The 19,789-nt window shown below is 40.2% G+C and overlaps 1 protein-coding gene across 1 annotated transcript; it reads right to left on the reverse strand.

Annotated features, from left to right (window-relative positions):
- Window positions 1–1,334: 1,334 nt before the first annotated feature.
- Window positions 1,335–10,353, reverse strand: LOC128018088 (beta/gamma crystallin domain-containing protein 1-like). The gene is made up of 10 exons (XM_052603467.1): window positions 6,864–10,353; window positions 6,574–6,729; window positions 6,231–6,269; window positions 5,951–6,069; window positions 5,726–5,873; window positions 5,491–5,630; window positions 3,774–3,900; window positions 3,659–3,694; window positions 3,145–3,293; window positions 1,335–1,539 (listed from the first exon to the last, which is right to left on the reverse strand). Exons 1-10 carry the CDS (start codon window positions 9,933–9,935, stop codon window positions 1,335–1,337), a joined length of 4,191 nt encoding a protein of 1,396 aa, XP_052459427.1. The 5' UTR covers window positions 9,936–10,353.
- Between the last annotated feature and the right edge of the window lie 9,436 nt (window positions 10,354–19,789).

The raw sequence follows: 19,789 nt of genomic DNA on the forward strand, positions 1-19,789 counted from the left end.
TAAGAAACCCACCCCCATCTCTTTTAGAGAACCACAGACTGGTTTTCCTTCCTCCATTCATTGCCAAAACACTTGAACGAGCTGTGTTCAACCAAGTCTCTTCCTTTCTCACACAGAACAATCTCCTTGACAGCAACAAATCTTGCTTCAGAAGTGGACATTCAGCTGAGACGGCCTTGCTCTCAGTTGTTGAAGCTCTAAGACTGGCAAGAGCGGAATCCAGATCTTCAGTACTTATCCTGCTTGATCTGTCCGCTGCTTTTGACCCGGTTAACCACCAGATCCTCCTATCAACCCTACTGGCAAAGAGCATCTCAGGAACCACACTTCAATGGTTTGAGTCTTACCTATCAGATAGGTCCTTCAAAGTATCTTGGAGTGGGGAGGTGTCCAAGTCTCAACATCTAACTACTGGGGTGCCTCAGGGCTCAGTTCTTGGACCACTTCTCTTCTCTGTCTACATGGCATCATTAGGTTCTGTCATTCAGAAACATGGCTTTCCATACCACTGCTATGCTGATGACACTCAACTCTACCTCTCATTCCATCCTGATGATCCGACGGTAGCTATTCGCATCTCAGCTTGTCTAACTGACATTTCTTCCTGGATGATGGACCATCACCTTCAACTTAACTTTGCCAAGACAGAACTGCTTGTGATTCCAGCAAACCCATCGTTCCATCACAATTTCACCATCCAGACTTTCACAGACTCTTTCATTAAGTTCCCTCTGGGTTGAATGACCTGCACAACTCAATCCACATCTTCAAGAAACGTTATCTGACCCTCTAACTCTAGCACTCTCTATTCTAATTCTATACTTACAAAAAAAAATTGTCCCTTTTAGACTTTTAGTCCCTTTTAGCACACAAATTGATTTCTTTAAAAAAATTAAGACTAGCATTTCTAATCTTTTTGTATTCTATCTGTTTTCTTTTTATTTATTAGACAATTAACAAAAAAGTTCTCTAACACTAGCTTGCTCTATTGTTTTTCTATTCTATTAATATAATAATATAAAAACCTGTTATAGCACTTGCATATCATTGTTCTTTTGTTAGTTTTGATTACTTCCATTGTCCTCATTTGTAAGTTGCATTGGATAAAAGCGTCTGCTAAATGATTAAATGTAATTGTAAAATCTCAGGAGGTAGTCCACTAGACAAATCCGGTGAATGATTTACTTTAAAATATTTTCCACTCAGAAATTGCAAATAAGTTTCACAAATTATTACAAAGAAACAAAAAGTAACATACTGAATTTAAACATGAAATTTTGAAGTAAAAAATACATTATCCTTGAGTTTTAAGCTTCAGAACTCATCAAACGCTCTTACAGCTTAAGCACAACATGACTAATCACCCAGCTAGTGAAGCGTGGTGACCGATGGCTAGTAAAGATGAGACTCACCATGAAAACGGGCCGTAGAGAGAGGAGTTGTTCCCCCGTTCCGCCCCAGTCTGTCCAGTCCAAATACTCTCCTTCCTCCAGAACGAACTGCTGCCCCTCGAAATCTTCGTCATCGTATCCCACCCACCTGAGACGAGAAGAGAGTAAAGCATCCAACAGCAGTGTCGGGAGTAACACATTACAAGTAACACTACTTGATCAGATTAGTTACAAGAAGTAACTAGTAACATAACGCATTACAAATAATGCTAGTTACGTAATCGGATTACTTTTTCACAGTAACTAGTAACGTAATGCATTACAAGTAATGCTAGTTACGTAATCAGATTACTTGTTACAATTAACTAGTAACAATGCACTACAGGTAATTCAAGTTCCATAATCGGATTACTTTTTTTTTTTACAAGTAACTAGTAATCTAACGCCTTACAAGTAACAATAGTAACATAATCAAATTACTTTTTTACAGTAACCAGTAATGTAACATATTACAAGCAATGCTAGTTATGTAATCAGATTACTTGTTACAATTAACTAGTAACAATGAACTACAAGTAATTCAAGCTACGTAATCAGATTACTTTTTTTACAAGTAACTAGTAATCTAACGCCTTACAAGTAACACTATTTACAAAATCAGATTACTTTTTTCAGTGACTAGTAACATGATGCATTACAAGTAATGCTAGTTTTGTAATCAGATTACTTGTTACAATTAACTAGTAACAATGCACTACAAGTAATTCAATTTACGTAATCAGATTACTTTTTTTTACAAGTAACTAGTAATCTAACGCCTTACAAGTAACACTAGTTACATAATCAAATTACTTTTTCACAGTAACTAGTAATGTATTGCAAGTAATGCTAGTTACGTAATCAGATTATTTTTTTACAGTAACTAGTAACAATGCACTACAAGTAACGCTAGTTATGCAGTCAGCTTACTTTTTACAAGTTACTAGTAATGTAACATTACTAATAACACTAGTTATGTAATCAGATTACTTGCTACAATTAACTAGTAACAATGCAAGTACAAGTTATTCAAGTTACGTAATCAGATTACTTCTTTTTACAAGTAACTAGTAATATAACGCCTTACAAGTAACGCTAGTTACATAATCAGATTACTTTTTCAAGTTACTTTAAATTCACAAGAAAATATCTGAGATACTTTTTTCAAAAAGTAATGACAGTTGAGAAAAGAATGCAGAAAATGCTAATTCTTATTCAGTATTTTTGTCTTGTTTTAGAGTGCAAGTATCTACAACACCCTTGAAAGGTTTGATTAATTAAAAAATCTAACTGTTATATAATAATATAATATAATACACATGAGAGGTTGCTCTGAAATAAAAACACTGTAAGTTTCAGAGCTCAGAACTAACATTCTTTGATGAAGAAACCATACTAAGATTATAAGCGCAACTCCGGAAATATAAAATAATTAAAAAAAGGCATTTCATGACCTCTTTAAAAGAAACTTTTACTTGAGAAGCAAAATTTCTTCAAGACTTGTTTTCTTAAAAAGGGATCAAAATGAAGTGAGTTTATGCTCAAAACAAGAATGAATATCTGCCAATGGCTGAATTTATTTTTCGATCACTTTTTAAGACTTTTCAGTCATTTTGCTCGATAAACAATGTTAGTTGTTTTAAGGACGTTTGAATGTTTGCAATGGAAAACAAGACATAAATACTGAGGATAAACCTCTGGGTTCAGGACTCACAGGCCTCCGAGGATCTTGAGTGATTCCACACAGTTCAGTCCGTGATCGTCCGGGTCGCTCGGGTCCGTTTCTGTCCTGGTGAAGGAGAAGACGTCTCCCTGAACCTCCATGCATCGGCCCTCCAGACCGGCCTTCTCATACAACACGGCCTGAGACACCGAGCCATGAAGAAATCACACTCTGACCTCAGTGTAAACCGTCTCTGGTACAAATATCTAACACTCTTAAATCAGGAAACTAAGTCTTCCGAAAAAATGTATCAAAATTAAGTACGTTTAAGTGCAAAACAAGAACAAATATCTGCCAATGGGGTAAATAAACTTGTTTTCCCTTTGAATTCAGTTGATTTTTCTGACTCTGATATTTGTTTTTGTTTTAAGCATAAACACGTAAATCTAATGCATTCGTATATATTCAGTCACTGTGCTTCTGCGGTAAATGTATGTTTTCAATGTTTGTCCTGTAAGACATGACAAAACATACTGAGGAAGAGAAGTCACTGAAACTCACAAACCTTGACTGCGTTTGGCTTCTCGACCTTCAGAGCGCCCTGGAAAACAAGCAGAGTTCTGGTGACACACTGCGTGATGACTGCAGACGGGTGAGTAACGCTACGGTGTGATTCGTACCATTCTCAGAGGTCTCAGAGAGCCGACCACGGGCGACGGGAAACCCCAGGCCTCCGGGAACGGATACTCTCCGGCCTCCAGAACCGCCAGCAGACCCTGGAAACCTGGATCACTGTAAACCATCCACCTGCAGAGCAGAGACGACAGCTGTCAATCATCCGTCACCTGATCAACTGACCGAGATCACCTTCAGTGGTTTTTATCTACTTCATCAGAATCTACAGAGAGACAGACTACACAAACAAACACAACTGACCTCTGTTCCATTAAATGCTATTTTGACTTAAAACAAACAAATATGAATATGTTGTTCTGTAAATATTCCTGGTTGTTGTTGTTGTTGTGTTCTGCTGCTGTAAATCATTCACCTCCACCCTCCTCAACAATCTGTGATTTTCTCTTTCTATTCCTGCTTACATTCCTGCCATAGCTTTCATCTGCCATTCTGCCCTTTTCCTGATTATTCCTGTCTTTCCTCTGTGTTTTTGTCACACACACACACACACACACACACACACACACACACACACACACACACAAAAACAATATATCTAGAGTTTACAAGTATTGTGTGACTGAAGTGTCTGTATCTGCCACTTTAATAATTATTAGCATGCTATTTGCCTCTTTCTGTCTGTTATAAACTCTACTGAGAGCATCAGAATGAGTTTTTGTGCTATAGTCTGAGTGCAGGGTTCTGATATTGTTTATATGGCTCAGCGTGACTAATGCTGTGACTCAAACGCTCTTATGAAGCATAACATACTCATGAATCATCATCAGGAATCCAGTCATTATGTTCTCACAACACGGTCTTTGCACTGTACATACAGTTTAGTACTTAACTCTTGTTCTGTATGTGCACAGTTCAGTTATTTAAGATAATTTAAGAGTGACGACCGCATTCTACAACCGTATTGATTTCAGATAAAATCTGGTACTGGCAACCGCATTTACAGTGTGTACAGAACTGAACTGAATAAATAGTAAATAACATATTTAAATGTGTAATACAAGAAATCACAGGGAAGGAGGTGTGTCTTGACCCAGGGTTGCCAGATAACGAGCAGAATAATATTTAAGTATACTTGACTTATACTTAAAAAAAGTCTAAATATATGTGAGCTACAGCTACTCTGGAAATCCATGTTTTCATTGTTGTGCATTAGGGGGCGCTATCCCAAAACAACAGATGCTTCCACATGTAATGTCACGGATCAGACATAAAACAGCATCAAAACTGTGTAACGTTATGGAATTATACAATTATGACCCATGAAGAGTTAACGACGGCCAAGCATTTTGGGATGCTGTAATTCATTCATAGTCTTTTTTTCGGCCTTTGGTTCTAAATGTTATTTATTTATTTATTCATTTGTTTTTTTTTTATGAAACTTGCCCACATTCAAGTGTTTACTAAAAATAATGAAGCTAGAATAAAATGCTTTTGTTAACCAGCAAATACCCGGTTCTTTCTTTTGACGTTTGTATGTTCGGATAGCCTATTCATATAACAACATATGTACAAATTAATGCCTACATAGAGACATAGAGTATTGAAATTGAAAGGTATTGAAAGGTAACTTGCCCAGTTCTCCAAAACAGAAAATGAATCATAATAAATTTTTTGTAAGCACTCAGTAAAGATGTGCATGTCAAGAGCTTCACATTGACAACACACAACCCAGTAAACGCTCAAGGTCCGAGCAGAACTTACAGACCACTGTGGACTTTGATGGAGCCGGTGCTCTGAGGACGGTTAAAACTGCCCACTTCCACAGTTTCATCCACAAACTCAGAGCTTCTGCCCATTCCAGCGGGCTCGGTGAACAGCTCTATCCGGGGAGGAGTGTAGTCCTGCAGAAACATACAGGAAAACACAGCAGTCACTCCCATCTCTTTTGACCTTTGGTTATTGTGTTCAAAACAATAATTTCAAGAAGGTCACTTACTATGACAGCCAGTCGAATTGAGCCAATGACCACAGGGGCAGATGTTTCTTCACCCTCTTCTGTCCATTGATTGGGCAGTTCTATAACTCCTTCCTCTTCCAGAGGGATGCATCGTCCCTCAAATCCCGGTTTCTCATATAATATCCAGCTAGGAGAGGCCAAAATGCACAGTTAAATCTATTCAACTGAAAGGCCCAGTATTTGTTCTCCATAGATGCCACTTACCATCCTCTGACCACTTTAACAGATATGACACTGGACAGTTTCATGTGTGTGGAATCAGGTTGATCCCTGTAGAACTCAAAGGACTGACCGCTGAACTGATGGTGCTCAAATATCACAATCTGACGGCCACAAAACGCCAAATTAGGGCCCAAGATGTCACATATTTTTACTTGCATGTTTAAAGCATAAATAAAATCAACTTTGCTCATGTTATGCAAATAGAGCAGGTTTACAGGTATGAAATTCTCTGATAGTTCAAGGGTTTGAAATTCTTGCAAACCTTTCCAGGACGCCGGTGGATTCCGCGAGAAGCTGGAATCTGAAAGACAAAACGCTGTGGTTAAGAGAGTAATGCAGGTTATTGGATTGCAAATGTTTCAGAATATTTAACCAAACAGACAAACTGTCAAAAACATGAGCCAATGATAACCCAAAGATTTTACCCTGTTCAAAGGTTCAACAAGTTGAACAAGTTTTGGTCAACAAACTTCAAATCTCCCACATCGTCATGTACAAATATGGACACGCATGAATAACAAGCTGGCATGCAGAGCTATTGCAGCTATGAACATAATTATATTTAGCATTTACAAAGAAAATACGCATTTGTTATGGACTCATACATTTGGAAGTGTTCGCTGAGGTTTAGCTTGAGGGATTTGAGCCGCTGGAACTACAGGTGCCGGAGGAATCGTCTCTTCTGGGATCTTCCCATCAGCTACGTCAACAGCCTTATTCAGATCCACTAGACCAGGAACTGAGGCACTTTCTCTAGCCATCTAACCAGAACACACAAATATACACACACAGAACAACTCTATTGTAAAATATCACTTAGCACTAGCTTAGGATATGAATGTATGCAAGTATGTGTTGTTGCTGTGGTCATTGTGATGAATGAGGGATGGCTGACCAGTGGGTTGATCTTATTTGATGGTTGAGCGTTTTCAGGTTCCTCAGGAAGAAATTTCTCCAGGAAACAAGGCAACATTATGTCATCAAAGCAAGGACATGGTGGAGAAGCATTCACATCTACTGTAGTTGTTTTCAGGGCATCATCAGAACCAGTCTGGGTACAATTGAGAAGCAGTGATTCATTAGTGTCTGTAAACATAGTGACTGTGGGGTCTCTTGAAGTTTTTTGGAGATCAGGTATTATTGCAGGTCCATCATCCTTGATAAGTTTAAGATCATCCTGGGAACCACACTGGGTATAACTAGGCATCAAAGGTGTATTAGCGTCTGTTAACGTGGTGATTGAAGGGTCTAATGAAGTTATTTTCAAGTCAGTTGTCAGTGTAGGTCCATCATCTGTAGTGGGTTTCAGTACAACCTGGGAATCAGTCTGGGAACCACGGGGAGGAGTAGAGGCATTAAGGTCAGGTGTCATGGCAAGTCCATCATCCTGGGAACCAGACTGAGTACAACTAGGTGGAGGAGCATCAGTGTCTGTTAACATTGTGATTGGAAGGTCTGCTGAAGTTGTTTTCGAGTCAGGTGCCAGGGTAGGTCCAATATCTTTCATAGGTTTCAGCACAACTTGGGAACTGGTCTGGGAATCACTGGGGGGAGTAGGAACATTAGTGTCTGTAAACATGGTGACTGAAGGTTCTGCTGAATTTGCTTTCAAGTCAGGTGCAAGAGTAGGTTCATCATCTTTCATAGGAGTCGGTACAACCTGGGAACTAGCTTGGCTACCACTAGAGTCTTTTAATAGAGAGACTGTGGGGTCTCTTGAAGACGTTTTGAGGTCAGGTGTCATGGCAAGCCCAATGTCCGAGCTAGATTTTAGAATAACCTGAGAACCAGACAGTGTATCGTGGCTGTTATTCTTAACTAGGGTTTCCTCTATTGGGACCAATTTGGTTGGTTCTATAGTTGGGGCTAGCTGTAATTCTGGAGGTGCTGTATACCCAGAACCATCGCTGGGTGATAACAGTCCACCTGAAGGACTCTCAGTGGGGCTTAAAAACTCCATTCGTCTTCCTTTACTGGGGCTGCGTAGAACGCTTACGATAGAGCATCTCTCCAAACGAGATTTTGGCTTCAGTGTTTCTGTTGTATTTACATCTGTTCCCTCCTCTTTTTCTTCCTCTACCTTTTCAGACCCCTTCCTTGCTCTCTGAAAGATAACGGACCTCGTGAGGATGCTCTCTCGTTTTGGTTTGATCTCTGCGTCCTTGACTTCTGCAGCTTGACTCTTTGATTTTGAACTTGAAGGCAAATCCAAAATGAATTCTCTCCTTCGCCTCAAGCCATACTGGAACTCCTCCGGATCAAAGGGTTTCTCAAAGTGGTCTTCTTTGATGGCAGGCATGGCAAACGGAGGTGCTTGCAGACGATGTTTATTGTGTTTGCGTAGGGGAAGATTGAATGGCATTGCTAGCCTTTTCACATTTGCAATGAAGTCATCTGGGTCAAAATCTCCCGATGTGTTCAGGAGGTTGGTCTCACTCGCAGAGGAGCTCAGCTTGGGATCTGGAATCAACAGCTTCTTCCTTAAAGGACGTTGGTGATCCACATCGAGCCAGCTAGATGGAGAGTCCCTGCTTTGGGAGGAGCTTCCGGGTGCAGCAGGGATTTGTGGAAGGAGAAAGGGTTTGAGGATAAATTCATTTTTTCTTGTGGATGGAGTTGTAGATTTAATGGAGAAGATCTTCTCTTTCACTGAGACTTCAGGACCCAAGGGCTTTTCTGGTGAAGGTGTGGCCTTGCTACTATCATTGTCTGGTGGTGATATTGTCTTTTCTTTGGATGAAGGAAGTGGAGTTATATTATTTCCATTGATAGAGGTTAGGGGGGAATGGGATGATGTTGGTAGTGGTGTGGTCTTTTCATTTTTAGTAGTGATATCAATGGAGACTGGTGGATTGGTTGAAGATTGTAGAGGTGCAGCATTTTCTTTAGTTGTGGCTTGTGGAGGTGTGGTCTTGTCATTATTTAAGACTGATGGTGGTTTGGTCTTGTCATCACCTGAGCCTAATGAAGAGGAGGCAAACTCAATGGTTGATGATGCAGATGGAGTGGTCTTTTCATTATCTGAGCCAGATAATGTGGAGGTTGTCTCAATAGTTGGTCCTGGTATAGGTTTGGCTTTTTCATTGGCTAATGCTGCGGGAGGGGTGTTCTTTTCATTAGCCAGGCCAGTCAAAGTGGAGATTGTATCATTAGTTGAGGCTGGTGGAGGTGTGGTTCTCTCTTTGGAGTCTAATGACGATGTAGTTTTTTCATTAGTTGAGGTTGGTGAAGGTGTGTTCTTGTCATCATTGGAGCTTAATGTAGCAGAGATTGTCTCAGTGATTGATGCTGGTAGGGGAGCAGTCTTTTTTTGGGAGGTTGTTTTATTGGTTGAGGATTGTGGAGATGTGGTCTCTTCATTAGTTGTCCATTTATTACTTGACTCTATTGTAGCTGTGTTCTTTTCATTAGTTGAGGCTGTTGAAGGCACTGTCTTATCATTAGCTGAGTCAGGTAAAGCAGAGACTGTCTCATTAGTTGAGGCTGGATGAAGTTTGTTTATGTCGTCACTGGAGCTTAATGTAGCAGAGAGTGTCTCAGTGGTTGATGCTGGTGAAGGTGTAGTCTTTTCTTTAGGCGAGGCAGGTAAAGTGGAGGTTGTGCCATTGGTTGAGGCTTGTGGGGATTTGGTATTTTCATTAGTTGTCATTTTGCTAGTTGACTCTGATGGAGTTGTGTCATTTTCATTAGATGAGGCTGGTGGAGGTTTGTTCTTTTCATCACTGGAGGCTAATGAAGTGGAGGGAGACCTAACGGTTAATGAGGCAGATGGTATGGTTTGTACATTATCGGATAATGTGCAAGTTGTCTCAATGGTTGGTGCTGGTAGAGGCGTGGCTGATTCAATGCCTGATGCTGTTGGAGGCGAGGTCAGTTCAGTAGCTGATGCCCTTAGGGGCGTGGTCTGTTCATTTGATGCTGCTGCTGGGGGAGTAGTCTTTTCATTGGCTGATGCTGTTGGAGGCATGGTCTTTTCATTAGCTGATCCAGTAGGAGATGTGGTCTTTTCGTTAGCTGATCCTGTTGGAGGCGTGGTCTGTTCATTAGCTGATCCAGTAGGAGATGTGGTCTTTTCGTTAGCTGATCCTGTTGGAGGCGTGGTCTGTTCATTAGCTGATGCTGTTGGAGGCGTGGTCTGTTCATTAGCTGATGCTGTTGGAGACGTGGTCTGTTCATTAGCTGATCCAGTAGGAGATGTGGTCTTTTCGTTAGCTGATCCTGTTGGAGGCGTGGTCTGTTCATTAGCTGATGCTGTTGGAGGCGTGGTCTTTTCGTTAGCTGATCCTGTTGGAGGTGTGGTCTGTTCATTAGCTGATGCTGTTGGAGGCGTGGTCTGTTCATTAGCTGATCCAGTAGGAGATGTGGTCTTTTCGTTAGCTGATCCTGTTGGAGGCGTGGTCTGTTCATTAGCTGATCCAGTAGGAGATGTGGTCTTTTCGTTAGCTGATCCTGTTGGAGGCGTGGTCTGTTCATTAGCTGATGTTGTTGGAGGCGTGGTCTTTTCGTTAGCTGATCCTGTTGGAGGCGTGGTCTGTTCATTAGCTGATGCTGTTGGAGGCGTGGTCTGTTCATTAGCTGATCCAGTTGGAGGCGTGGTCTGTTCATTAGCTGATGCTGTTGGAGGCGTGGTCTGTTCATTAGCTGATGCTGTTGGAGGCGTGGTCTGTTCATTAGCTGATGCTGTTGGAGGCGTGGTCTTTTTGTTAGCTGATCCTGTTGGAGGTGTGGTCTGTTCATTAGCTGATGCTGTTGGAGGTGTGATCTGTTCATTAGCTGATGGTGTTGGAGGCGTGGTCTCTTCATTAGCTGATGGTGTTGGAGGCGTGGTCTGTTCATTAGCTGATGCTGTTGGAGGCGTGGTCTGTTCATTAGCTGATGCTGTTGGAGGCGTGGTCTTTTCGTTAGCTGATCCTGTTGGAGGCATGGTCTGTTCATTAGCTGATGCTGTTGGAGGCGTGGTCTGTTCATTAGCTGATGCTGTTGGAGGCGTGGTCTGTTCATTACTTGGGGCAGGCAAAGCAGAGATTGTCTCATCAGTTGAGGCTGGTTGAGGTTTGTTTTCATCATCATTGGTGGATGTTGATAGACCTGTAGTATTTTCTTTAGTTGAGGTAGGCAAAGTGGAGGTTTTCTCATTGGTTGAGGCTGGTGGAGATGTGTTTTTTTCGACAGTTTTTGGTTTTTCAGGAGTGGTTATTACTGGTGGAAGAGTGGTCTCTTCATTATTAGTTTTTTTATTAGCTGAGTTTGACAAAGTTGTGTTCTCGTTATCACTGAAAGCTTTATCATCTTTTGGGGCTGGTTCAGCGGTGACCTGGCCAGATTGCTCAGTACATGTTTCAGTGGCTTTGGATGACAAGGAAGTGGGCTTCTTTTTTGCTGAAATCATAGGTAGATTGCCATTATTAGATGGTATTTCAGATAAAGTATTTTCAAGGCTAGAGCAAAGTGCATTTTCTCCAGACTGTTTAAGAGAGTCAGAAACGTGATCTTCCACCTGCACAGTGTGTATATCTCCATTTATTACAGATGTAATTTCTGTGCCGGTGATTTCACTATGGGTTTCCTTGGTGCCTCCATTTTTAATATCAGTGCTAGGCTGTTGTAAATCTCTTTTATTAGACACTGCCTGTGTTTTCTGTTCTTCTCCGCTCTCTGATTGGTTTTGTAGGGGTGGCTCATCTCTTTTGAGACCGCCTTCCTCTGTAAAGGGAATTTGAGGTGAAATTATGGCATCCGTATTTTCATTCTGGTCTTTGACCAGTGTAGGGTTTGGTGTTGCCGGTGTCCTACTTGTAGTAGTAGAGTTTTCTTTAGTCTGATCAGACAATTCAGAGTTTAACTCTGAAGTCTGAGTCTCTTTACCATCATTGGTTGGCAAAACTGTAGTGTCTTCCTGTCTCACAGCTGAGGTGTTCTTTGATTTACCGTGTTTAGTCGTCTTTGTTGTAATTGCTTCTTCTTCATTCTGCTTGGTTGGCTTTGATGTACTGACTTCAGTACTATTTTGGTTTGTCTTGGATGGTGTTTGTGCTGATTTTGGCTCACTTTCAGTGGTATTTTCAGTTTTTTTCTCAGGTAAGACCAGCGTATCCGTCTCACTCCCTCTGTTTCGCATGGCTTCTCTCCTGGAAGCTGTAGTGCTGTTATTGGCTGGCTCAGAGGAGTCTTTAGCGTTGGCCTCCTTCAAGTCCTCCAGGGACGGTGGTTTCTCTTCTTTTGTCACAGATGGATCTGGTTTCCCTGACTCTCCAAACGATGTGTTTACAATCACGTCTCTGTTCCTCTTCCCCTGTCCTTCTGAGCGCTCATGACCAAGCTGCTTTTGGCTGATGTTTCTCAGTTTCTCTTCCGTTTTTGAGGTAATCTCTGTCCGCTCTTTCTTCTCTTCATTTGAGCTATGCTGTTTCTCCTCCTTGCTTTTCATTTCTTTAGGAAATTTTGTGTCCGCATGTGGAGAGTCTGATATTTTCTTTGTGCTTTGCATAATTTCTGCTGCTTTCTCCAAACTTGGAGGGACTTTAGGTGTTTTGGTTACGGCCTCCCTAGAAGAGTCGGGTCTTTCTTTATCAGAATACTGCTCTGTGGTCTTTAAAATGTCTACAGGAGGTTTGTCTTTGGTGGGGCTCCGTGGATCTTTGCCCCGACGCTTTTTAGATCGTGAGCTGGTCTGGTTTGGTGATTTCACCTCTGGTGTCTCATCAGTAGGTGATGAAACCATTGGCGGAGAATCCAGCTCTTTATTCCCAATGTTTGAGTCACTTGTGCTTTGTGTTGCATTGTGGGATTTGGAGTCTGTTTGATCTATGTTTAAATGAGGTTTGGATTTAACCTTTGGCTCTCCGCTGGTATCTGTCTTTGCTGTAGATTTTTCAAAACGTTCAGATTGCGATATTTCAGCCATTTTTGAATGTCCTTCGCTCAGCGTATGACCAGACGGCAAAGTCAGATTATCTCCCCCCTTCCGTCCTGCATTAAAATTCATCGCCCTCTCTTTAACCGTCTGGTTTGGAGGTGCAGAACTGGACCGGGCTCCGGCACGTTCTGTGAAAAGACGACTGGCCACATTTCGAGCTGGAGAAATATCCAGGTGACGCAGGTTTGTGGAGCTGCTGACTGCATTGGTGTCTCCTCTCTCAAACAGACTGATCTTGTCTGCGATTCGGCCTTTGGACTTCACATTGGTGCCATCCGCTCTGTCCTCTGGATATCTGTAAAATAAAGAATAAAGGTCAAAACTGGGTCGAATGTCAAGTTCACACTTTTCACATTAGTATCTACTCCCTTCATTAGCTTTTGACTCATTATCTTTCCTCTTTCTTTGCTCTTCCTTGTTTGCAATCTTCAGTTCTTTCTCTCTGCTTGAAGCAAGCCATAAATACATTAAGAAAGTCAATTGCCCTTCTTCATTAGCATTCATTGAAAGTGACTAGTATGAACTGCAAGATAAAATTTCAAAAGCTACAAAACAAGATTACAAGCTGATTCCTGATTCTTTGAAGTGAATGAGAGATTACTGTTAAGCTACAAAAAGCAAGAATAGCATAAAAATGCATCATAAACGTTATGACTCTAGTGCAATCTTCTTAAGTAATATATGCTTGTGTAAGGGGAAAGCTATCAGCAAATAACTTATTATCATAAATGCACTGCAAAAAATGGTCTGCTCCAATTCAAGACCTTTTAATGCGTTTGGTTTGTGGAAGTGTGAGTTAAGACTTTTTCAGACCTGTAGAAACCATGCATTAAAAATCACTTGCACTGAATGGAAAAGAAATATCCTTCAAAATATCTCCTCCTGGTTTTTAGATGAACTGTTGCTTTAAGAGCTTCTGGTGCATACAGTAGAAAAATGCAAGGCTGACATCAAGAAAAACTGGCATTTAACTATGTAAATACTTAATTGTTATGAAAAAGCCTCTTTTATTGTTTGAACCAGATCAGATAATCTATGACTTTACAGCCCAGAGGAATGACAAACACCTGATAATGACCTGTGAGAGAGCATATTTCACAATATGACGCATGATGTTTAGTCCTGATGATCTTTAAGAAAGATATCCCATGTTCAGATGAAGCACATTCAACAGTTTGCTTTGAAACACTGCAAAAAAAAAAAAGATTTTCTCTTGTTTTCTAGTATAAATGTCTAAAAATTCTTGAATCAAGATGCAATTTCTTGCTTTAAGAAAAACAAAATCTTTTGTAAGTTCAAACCAAGCAAAAATATCTCCCAATGGGGTAAGAAAAATGATCGTGTTCAGCCTTTGAATTAAGATATCTTTTCTTGCCCCAATAGCAGATTTTTGTGTGTTTTGAGCATAAACTAACAAAATATTGAATCATAAGTCATTCTACTTGTCAAATAAATGCATCTTGATTCAAGAACATTTAGATATTTATACTAGAAAACGAGAGAAATCTTTTTTTGCAGTGTATTTCTCACTGATGTTTCGTCTCCCACGACTTAAATCCAAACCCAAACAGCAACTTCAGCTTTAAAAGCTCACAAATCAAACCAAATGGCAGAATTGAGTTTGTTATTCCTGTAAGCACAGCTGCGAACAGGTTAAACAGGTATAATTCACCTGGCTCTTCCATCAGATCTCAGCCGTTCGGTGTCTTTACGAGTCATATTTTGGTCTTCCCTCTGTTCCTCCGAGGCGACCAAGAGCTTTTTAGGGAAGACCACCTCGCTGTGAGACACCTTGATGCTCCTGCGCTTGGATTCGGCGCTCTCCGTCAGCCTCACCACACGTTCCTCATCCATATCTGTATAAACCAGCGCTGCTCGGGCGAGTGAATCCACATCTGCGTCTTCGCTCAGGTGTGTTTGGGAGACATCTTCACGGTTCCCTGAGTTTGGCGCTTCTGCTCCAGGGGTTTCAGGAAGGCTGTCTGGCGTCTCCTCAAAAGCTGAGTCGGCGCATGTCATCCGCGGGCCGCCGGTCAAACTGGTTGCTTCAGGGCTTTCAGGTTGAGGACTGGTTGGGGATTTAGCCCCGCCCCCATCTCCGTGGGAGCTCCGCCTCTTCCTGCTAGATCTCCTCCGGCCCATTTGGTCACAGAGATCAGGTGACCTTCTCCTCTCAATCGACGGACTGCGTTGGAGTCTCAGATGTTTGGCATTCCGCTCGAGGGCTGGGCTCGTCTCGCCTCGTGAGGGACTGTCTGTCTCGTCTGCTCTGGTTTCTCTGTGGTCCTCTTCTTGTTGTGTTTGGGAGGTGGGGTCATTTCTGCCCCAACCCCAGGACAGCCAGCTCCCGATGCGACTCAACACCCCTGGGCTCTGCTCCTGTGGACTCTCAGCCTGCAAACACACACACACACACACACGTTTGTTTTTGTGTAAAGTGTGTTCATCCCATAGGTGTAATGGTTTTTATTCTGTAGAAACTGTATATTCTATCTCTCTTCACCAACCCTACACCTAACCCTAACCCTCACAGGAAACTTTGTGCATTTTTACTTTCTCAAAAAAACTCATTCTGTATGATTTATAAGTGTTTTGAAAAATGGGGACATGGGTTATGTCCTCATAAGTCACCCTCTCCTTGTAATACCTGTGTCATACCCATGTCATTATACAGAGTTGTGTCCTGATATGATACAAAAACAAGAGCACACACACACACACACACACACACAGACACACACACACACACACACACACACACACACACACACTGAGAGTCTTATCTGGAACACTCACTAGAGGGCAAAAATTAAAGAGCAATGTTAGATTATTATTTGTTTGATGCATATACTACAAAAAAATTATTTTCTTGCTTAGTTATTTCTCTAGTTTTTTTTTATTTTATTTTTTTTTTATAAATATCTGAACATTCCTGAAGCAAGATGCATTTATTTAGCAAGTAAAATGACTTAAGACATTAAATCTTGTTTTCTGAAAAAAATCTGCAAAATTTTGTTTTATGAAAAAAAGAATCACATAGTATTCCTAAATTAATGCATCTTGCTTCAAGAAAATAGAAAACGACAAAAATTCTAAAGAATTATTATTATATTTTTTTTTGCAGTGTTGTTTTTATATCTGCTACATTATTTTCTTTCTCAGTATTTTCTTAGTAATATCTAAAAATGGTTGAATCAAGATGCATTTACTTTAAAGGTAAAAAAAAAAAATTCTGGGAAAAAAAATCTAAATGTTAGTTTTTGTTTAAAACAAGCAAAGATATCTGCCAATGAGACAAGAAAAACAATCTTCAGCCCATTGGTGGATATGTCTGCAGTGATGGGTGCTTCATGAATCATTCGTGTGATTTCAGTAAACGAGGCTTCGTTACATCACATATAACTGTTTCAAAACGTTTAGAAGTTGGTTTTGAAAACCATTTGAACTGGTTTTTACCTGATCTTTAAAAATATTTATACATTTGTTTGTAAAATGAATAAAAGAACACATACAGACACTTCATATATAATAATGAATAGTTCATTGCATTTAATACATTCCACTTTCAATAGAACATTTGCACTGGGTTTGTAAAAGTGTTTCTTGCAGAGTGTTGTGAATCATTTTGTGAAGCAATTGGTTCAGGAGATTTAAAGCTCCAAAAAGGTTTTGGTATCTGATTTAGTTAACTGAGATTTCTGAGTAAGCAATACATTTTGAAAAAATAAAACAAAGGAAGATTTTCAAGCAAAACTGAAAAAATGTCTAATTTTCTGCACTATTTTTAGATCACTGACTACAGATGGATGTAAATGAGTAACGCTGATTAAGCAAGAACTGCTGTCATTAAAGTAAAAGACAGACAACCCAAACACACAGATTACATTCTGCTTAACATATGACAGCAGCTACTGACTTCCCTAGTTTGGAAAATATACAGTGGCAGTCAATGGCTGCCGTCAACAGTTAGGTTACCAACATTCTTCAAAGTATCTTTTTTATCAGAGCAACAGAGCAAGAAACTCATGCAGCTTTCAGACAATGTGAGTTTGAGCCTGTGAAAACTTATCCAAAGTCATTTTTGGGATTGTTTTTTTACATAAAATCATCCTTCATAAGGAAAAGAACATTCTCTGGAACCTCTTTAATATTGACCGAGTAAGACCGTGTCAGACATTGAAATCAGAGAGAAATTAATGCACTGAAATCAAACTGAGATGCTTGTTATCTCATAATTAGATAATCAGACACAGAGAGGGTCACAAATGATCAAATTACATTTTTAGTGAACTATCCCTTTAAGGAGGACATTATGCATATATATATCTGAAGGCATTATTCAAACTTTGACTTTTTGTCTAATAAACTTAAGCGAAGTGTTTTCTCTCTGATCTGAACACTTCATTACTGTGAACAGTTAAAAACGCAGCAAAAGATTCTAAAGTATTTCTAGGTTGTTCTAAAATGACATTCTGCAGAACCTCTGACAGTCGTTCTAGATCCGAACTCTTGACAGAAACTCACGAGCTGTTACTGATCCAGTCCCGAGAAGATCCAGATCCACGCGAGCGATCAGACGCGCGTCTCTCACGAGCGCGAGCGTTAATTATTCGCGCGCCGCGGGAGCGCGCGGAGACAGAGGCAGAGCTGGATTGGGTTTCAGAGGATCAGATGAAGAGAGTCTAACACAGAGAACAAGAGCTCATTCAGAGAGCCTTCAGATGCGATTCTGAGCTCCAGAAGAGAGTCACACACACACACACACACACACTCCACAACAGCGCTTGAACTTTCTCTTGAATTTTTTTTTCATTATGATGCATGCTTAGTGTAGATTCACTTGCAAAAACAAACAAACAAAAAAACACCCTCCAATCCCCTCTCGTTAAAAAAAGAAAGAAAGAAAGAACACGTTCTTAATGTTCATGTTGAAAAAAAAAACATTCTTAGATTAACATTCTCAAAATTCTTATGTACTCGATGAACGTTCCAGGAAGCGTTTGCTATCACCTTTAAGTATCTAATCATGAAAGAAAAATATAGATTTATTCTTGCAATAAACATTTATATACATGTGGGTGAAAATGTTAATAGAAACACTTAATTTATAGCTTTAAATAATGTAATGACGACAAAAAAATGGAAATTTTAATGTTCTTAAAATAAATATTCAAATAATTAACATTTAAAAAAATATATAAAGTTGTGATAAAGATTTTTACAATCTTTTAATAACATTCCAGTCACAGCTAATAAACTGTACATTTTAGTGTTCGGTACAAATAAATGTTTAAGGTAAAAAAAAAAAAGATAAAAAAGTAGTAGATAAATAGTAAATAGGCTATAAATAGTAAAAGTTTTTGTATTTATGCAAACTTTAAATGAGGTTCTAACATGCAACTACGCTCACAAGTTTTTATAACTAAAGAAAAGTGCAGCTGAAAGCGTAAGTGAAACCTGCTTCCAATAGAAGTGTTATTATTTGCAAATGATGGTAATCAAGATATTTAGCCCAGATCCAAGCATGCATTCATTCATTCTCCTCGTCCATAATTAAAAGAAATGCAGAGAGACTCACGGCCGGTCTTCAGAGAGAAGAGTGTGTGTTCACTGGAGAGATGGAGCTGATGCTGGGCTTCTCGTGTAAAGAAAGAGAAACTAGAAGGTCTACGCTAATTATTTACCTGAGCGTCACACCCACACCTTTCCTTCTCGAGTACAGACCTGTTCAGAGCGAGACATACACACTTCACAAACCCATTCTGACCAGTCAAGAGAAACGTGCCAGCTTACCATGCTCCAGCAGCTCAGCAGAAGAACCTCGGCTGATCCTGAACCACAGAGATCAACTCTTCTGAACGAATCTCATCTGATTCCTCTGTTATATAATAATGTGAGCGTTTCTCCTGCTGTTAGAGGAGCAGGTGGATCTGTGTGAGGACAGAGAACACGACAGGTGTGACGACTGTTGTGTAACGGCTGCGGTCTGACGACACACACACACACACACACACTGAATTATTAATGTATGCAAGGCCTCCACACCCACAGTTAGACTTTGGCATTGACGCCAGGGTCTAAGTGCTTTAATGAGCAGAGAAACACATCAAAAGAATCTCAAAGTCTGTGGGGACTTGCTTTGACTCGATGACAAACAGGTTTATCTTTAACAAAGGTTATTGCTTTCCGATGATTACACCTCCCAGAGGAATATAAAGAAAAACTACACATGCACTCTTAAAAATAAAGGTGCTTCATGATGCCTTTTTGTCTTAATGGTTCCATAAAGAACCTTCAACATCTTAAGAAGCTTGTTTTTGCAGATTAAATTATAAAAAGATAAGAAAGAGATAGAATTGTTTGTGTTTAGCTGCTAACCTCAGTCTGATATTCGTAGGAGAGGTGGCTATACGACTGGACATCAATCCACTAAAAACATGAACTACATGAGTGCTTCAATAATAAAAGCATGTTTAATGTTCGTGATGTAAATGGATTGGTGGATCTTCTGTTCTGCATCTGAGCACTGCATATTTGAGGGTTTTTTAGATTGTATTTTATACTCGTCTTTGTGTTTGATATTTTGGCCGTTGTATGTTTATGGTGATGTTATTTGTTTATACTTTCCCACACACTATATGTAAATATAAGAGTCCGTTCCCGTTATGAATCTAACAATGTCTGGCCCTGAACTGTTCTTCTAAAGATGATGTTAAAGTCGTTCCTCATCATATATCTGTCTGTGCAGTCGCATTCAAGAGAGGATAATTCAGCTTTAATGTGTTTCCCGAGTGTTTGTGGCGCTCAGCATTCTGGGAGTGTGTCGTAACGCGTGCACATATTGGGTTCCTGCTTCTGAAATGTGATCCAGATGAGTCTGTGCCACCAGCAAACACAAACTCTGG

This window comes from Carassius gibelio, chromosome A8, assembly GCF_023724105.1.
Source record: "Carassius gibelio isolate Cgi1373 ecotype wild population from Czech Republic chromosome A8, carGib1.2-hapl.c, whole genome shotgun sequence".
In the NCBI taxonomy this organism is placed as follows: Eukaryota; Metazoa; Chordata; class Actinopteri; order Cypriniformes; family Cyprinidae; genus Carassius; species Carassius gibelio.

Coding starts and splice junctions, on each gene's coding strand:
- LOC128018088 (XM_052603467.1), bottom strand. CDS start 9,935: ATGCCTCCAACAGCATCAGCCAATGAAAAGACTACTCCCCCAGCAGCA. Junction 6,730..6,863: donor CAAATAAGATCAACCCACTG/GTCAGCCATCCC, acceptor TGTTCTGGTTAG/ATGGCTAGAGAAAGTGCCTC. Junction 5,631..5,725: donor CAATTCGACTGGCTGTCATA/GTAAGTGACCTT, acceptor ATGTTTCTGCAG/GACTACACTCCTCCCCGGAT.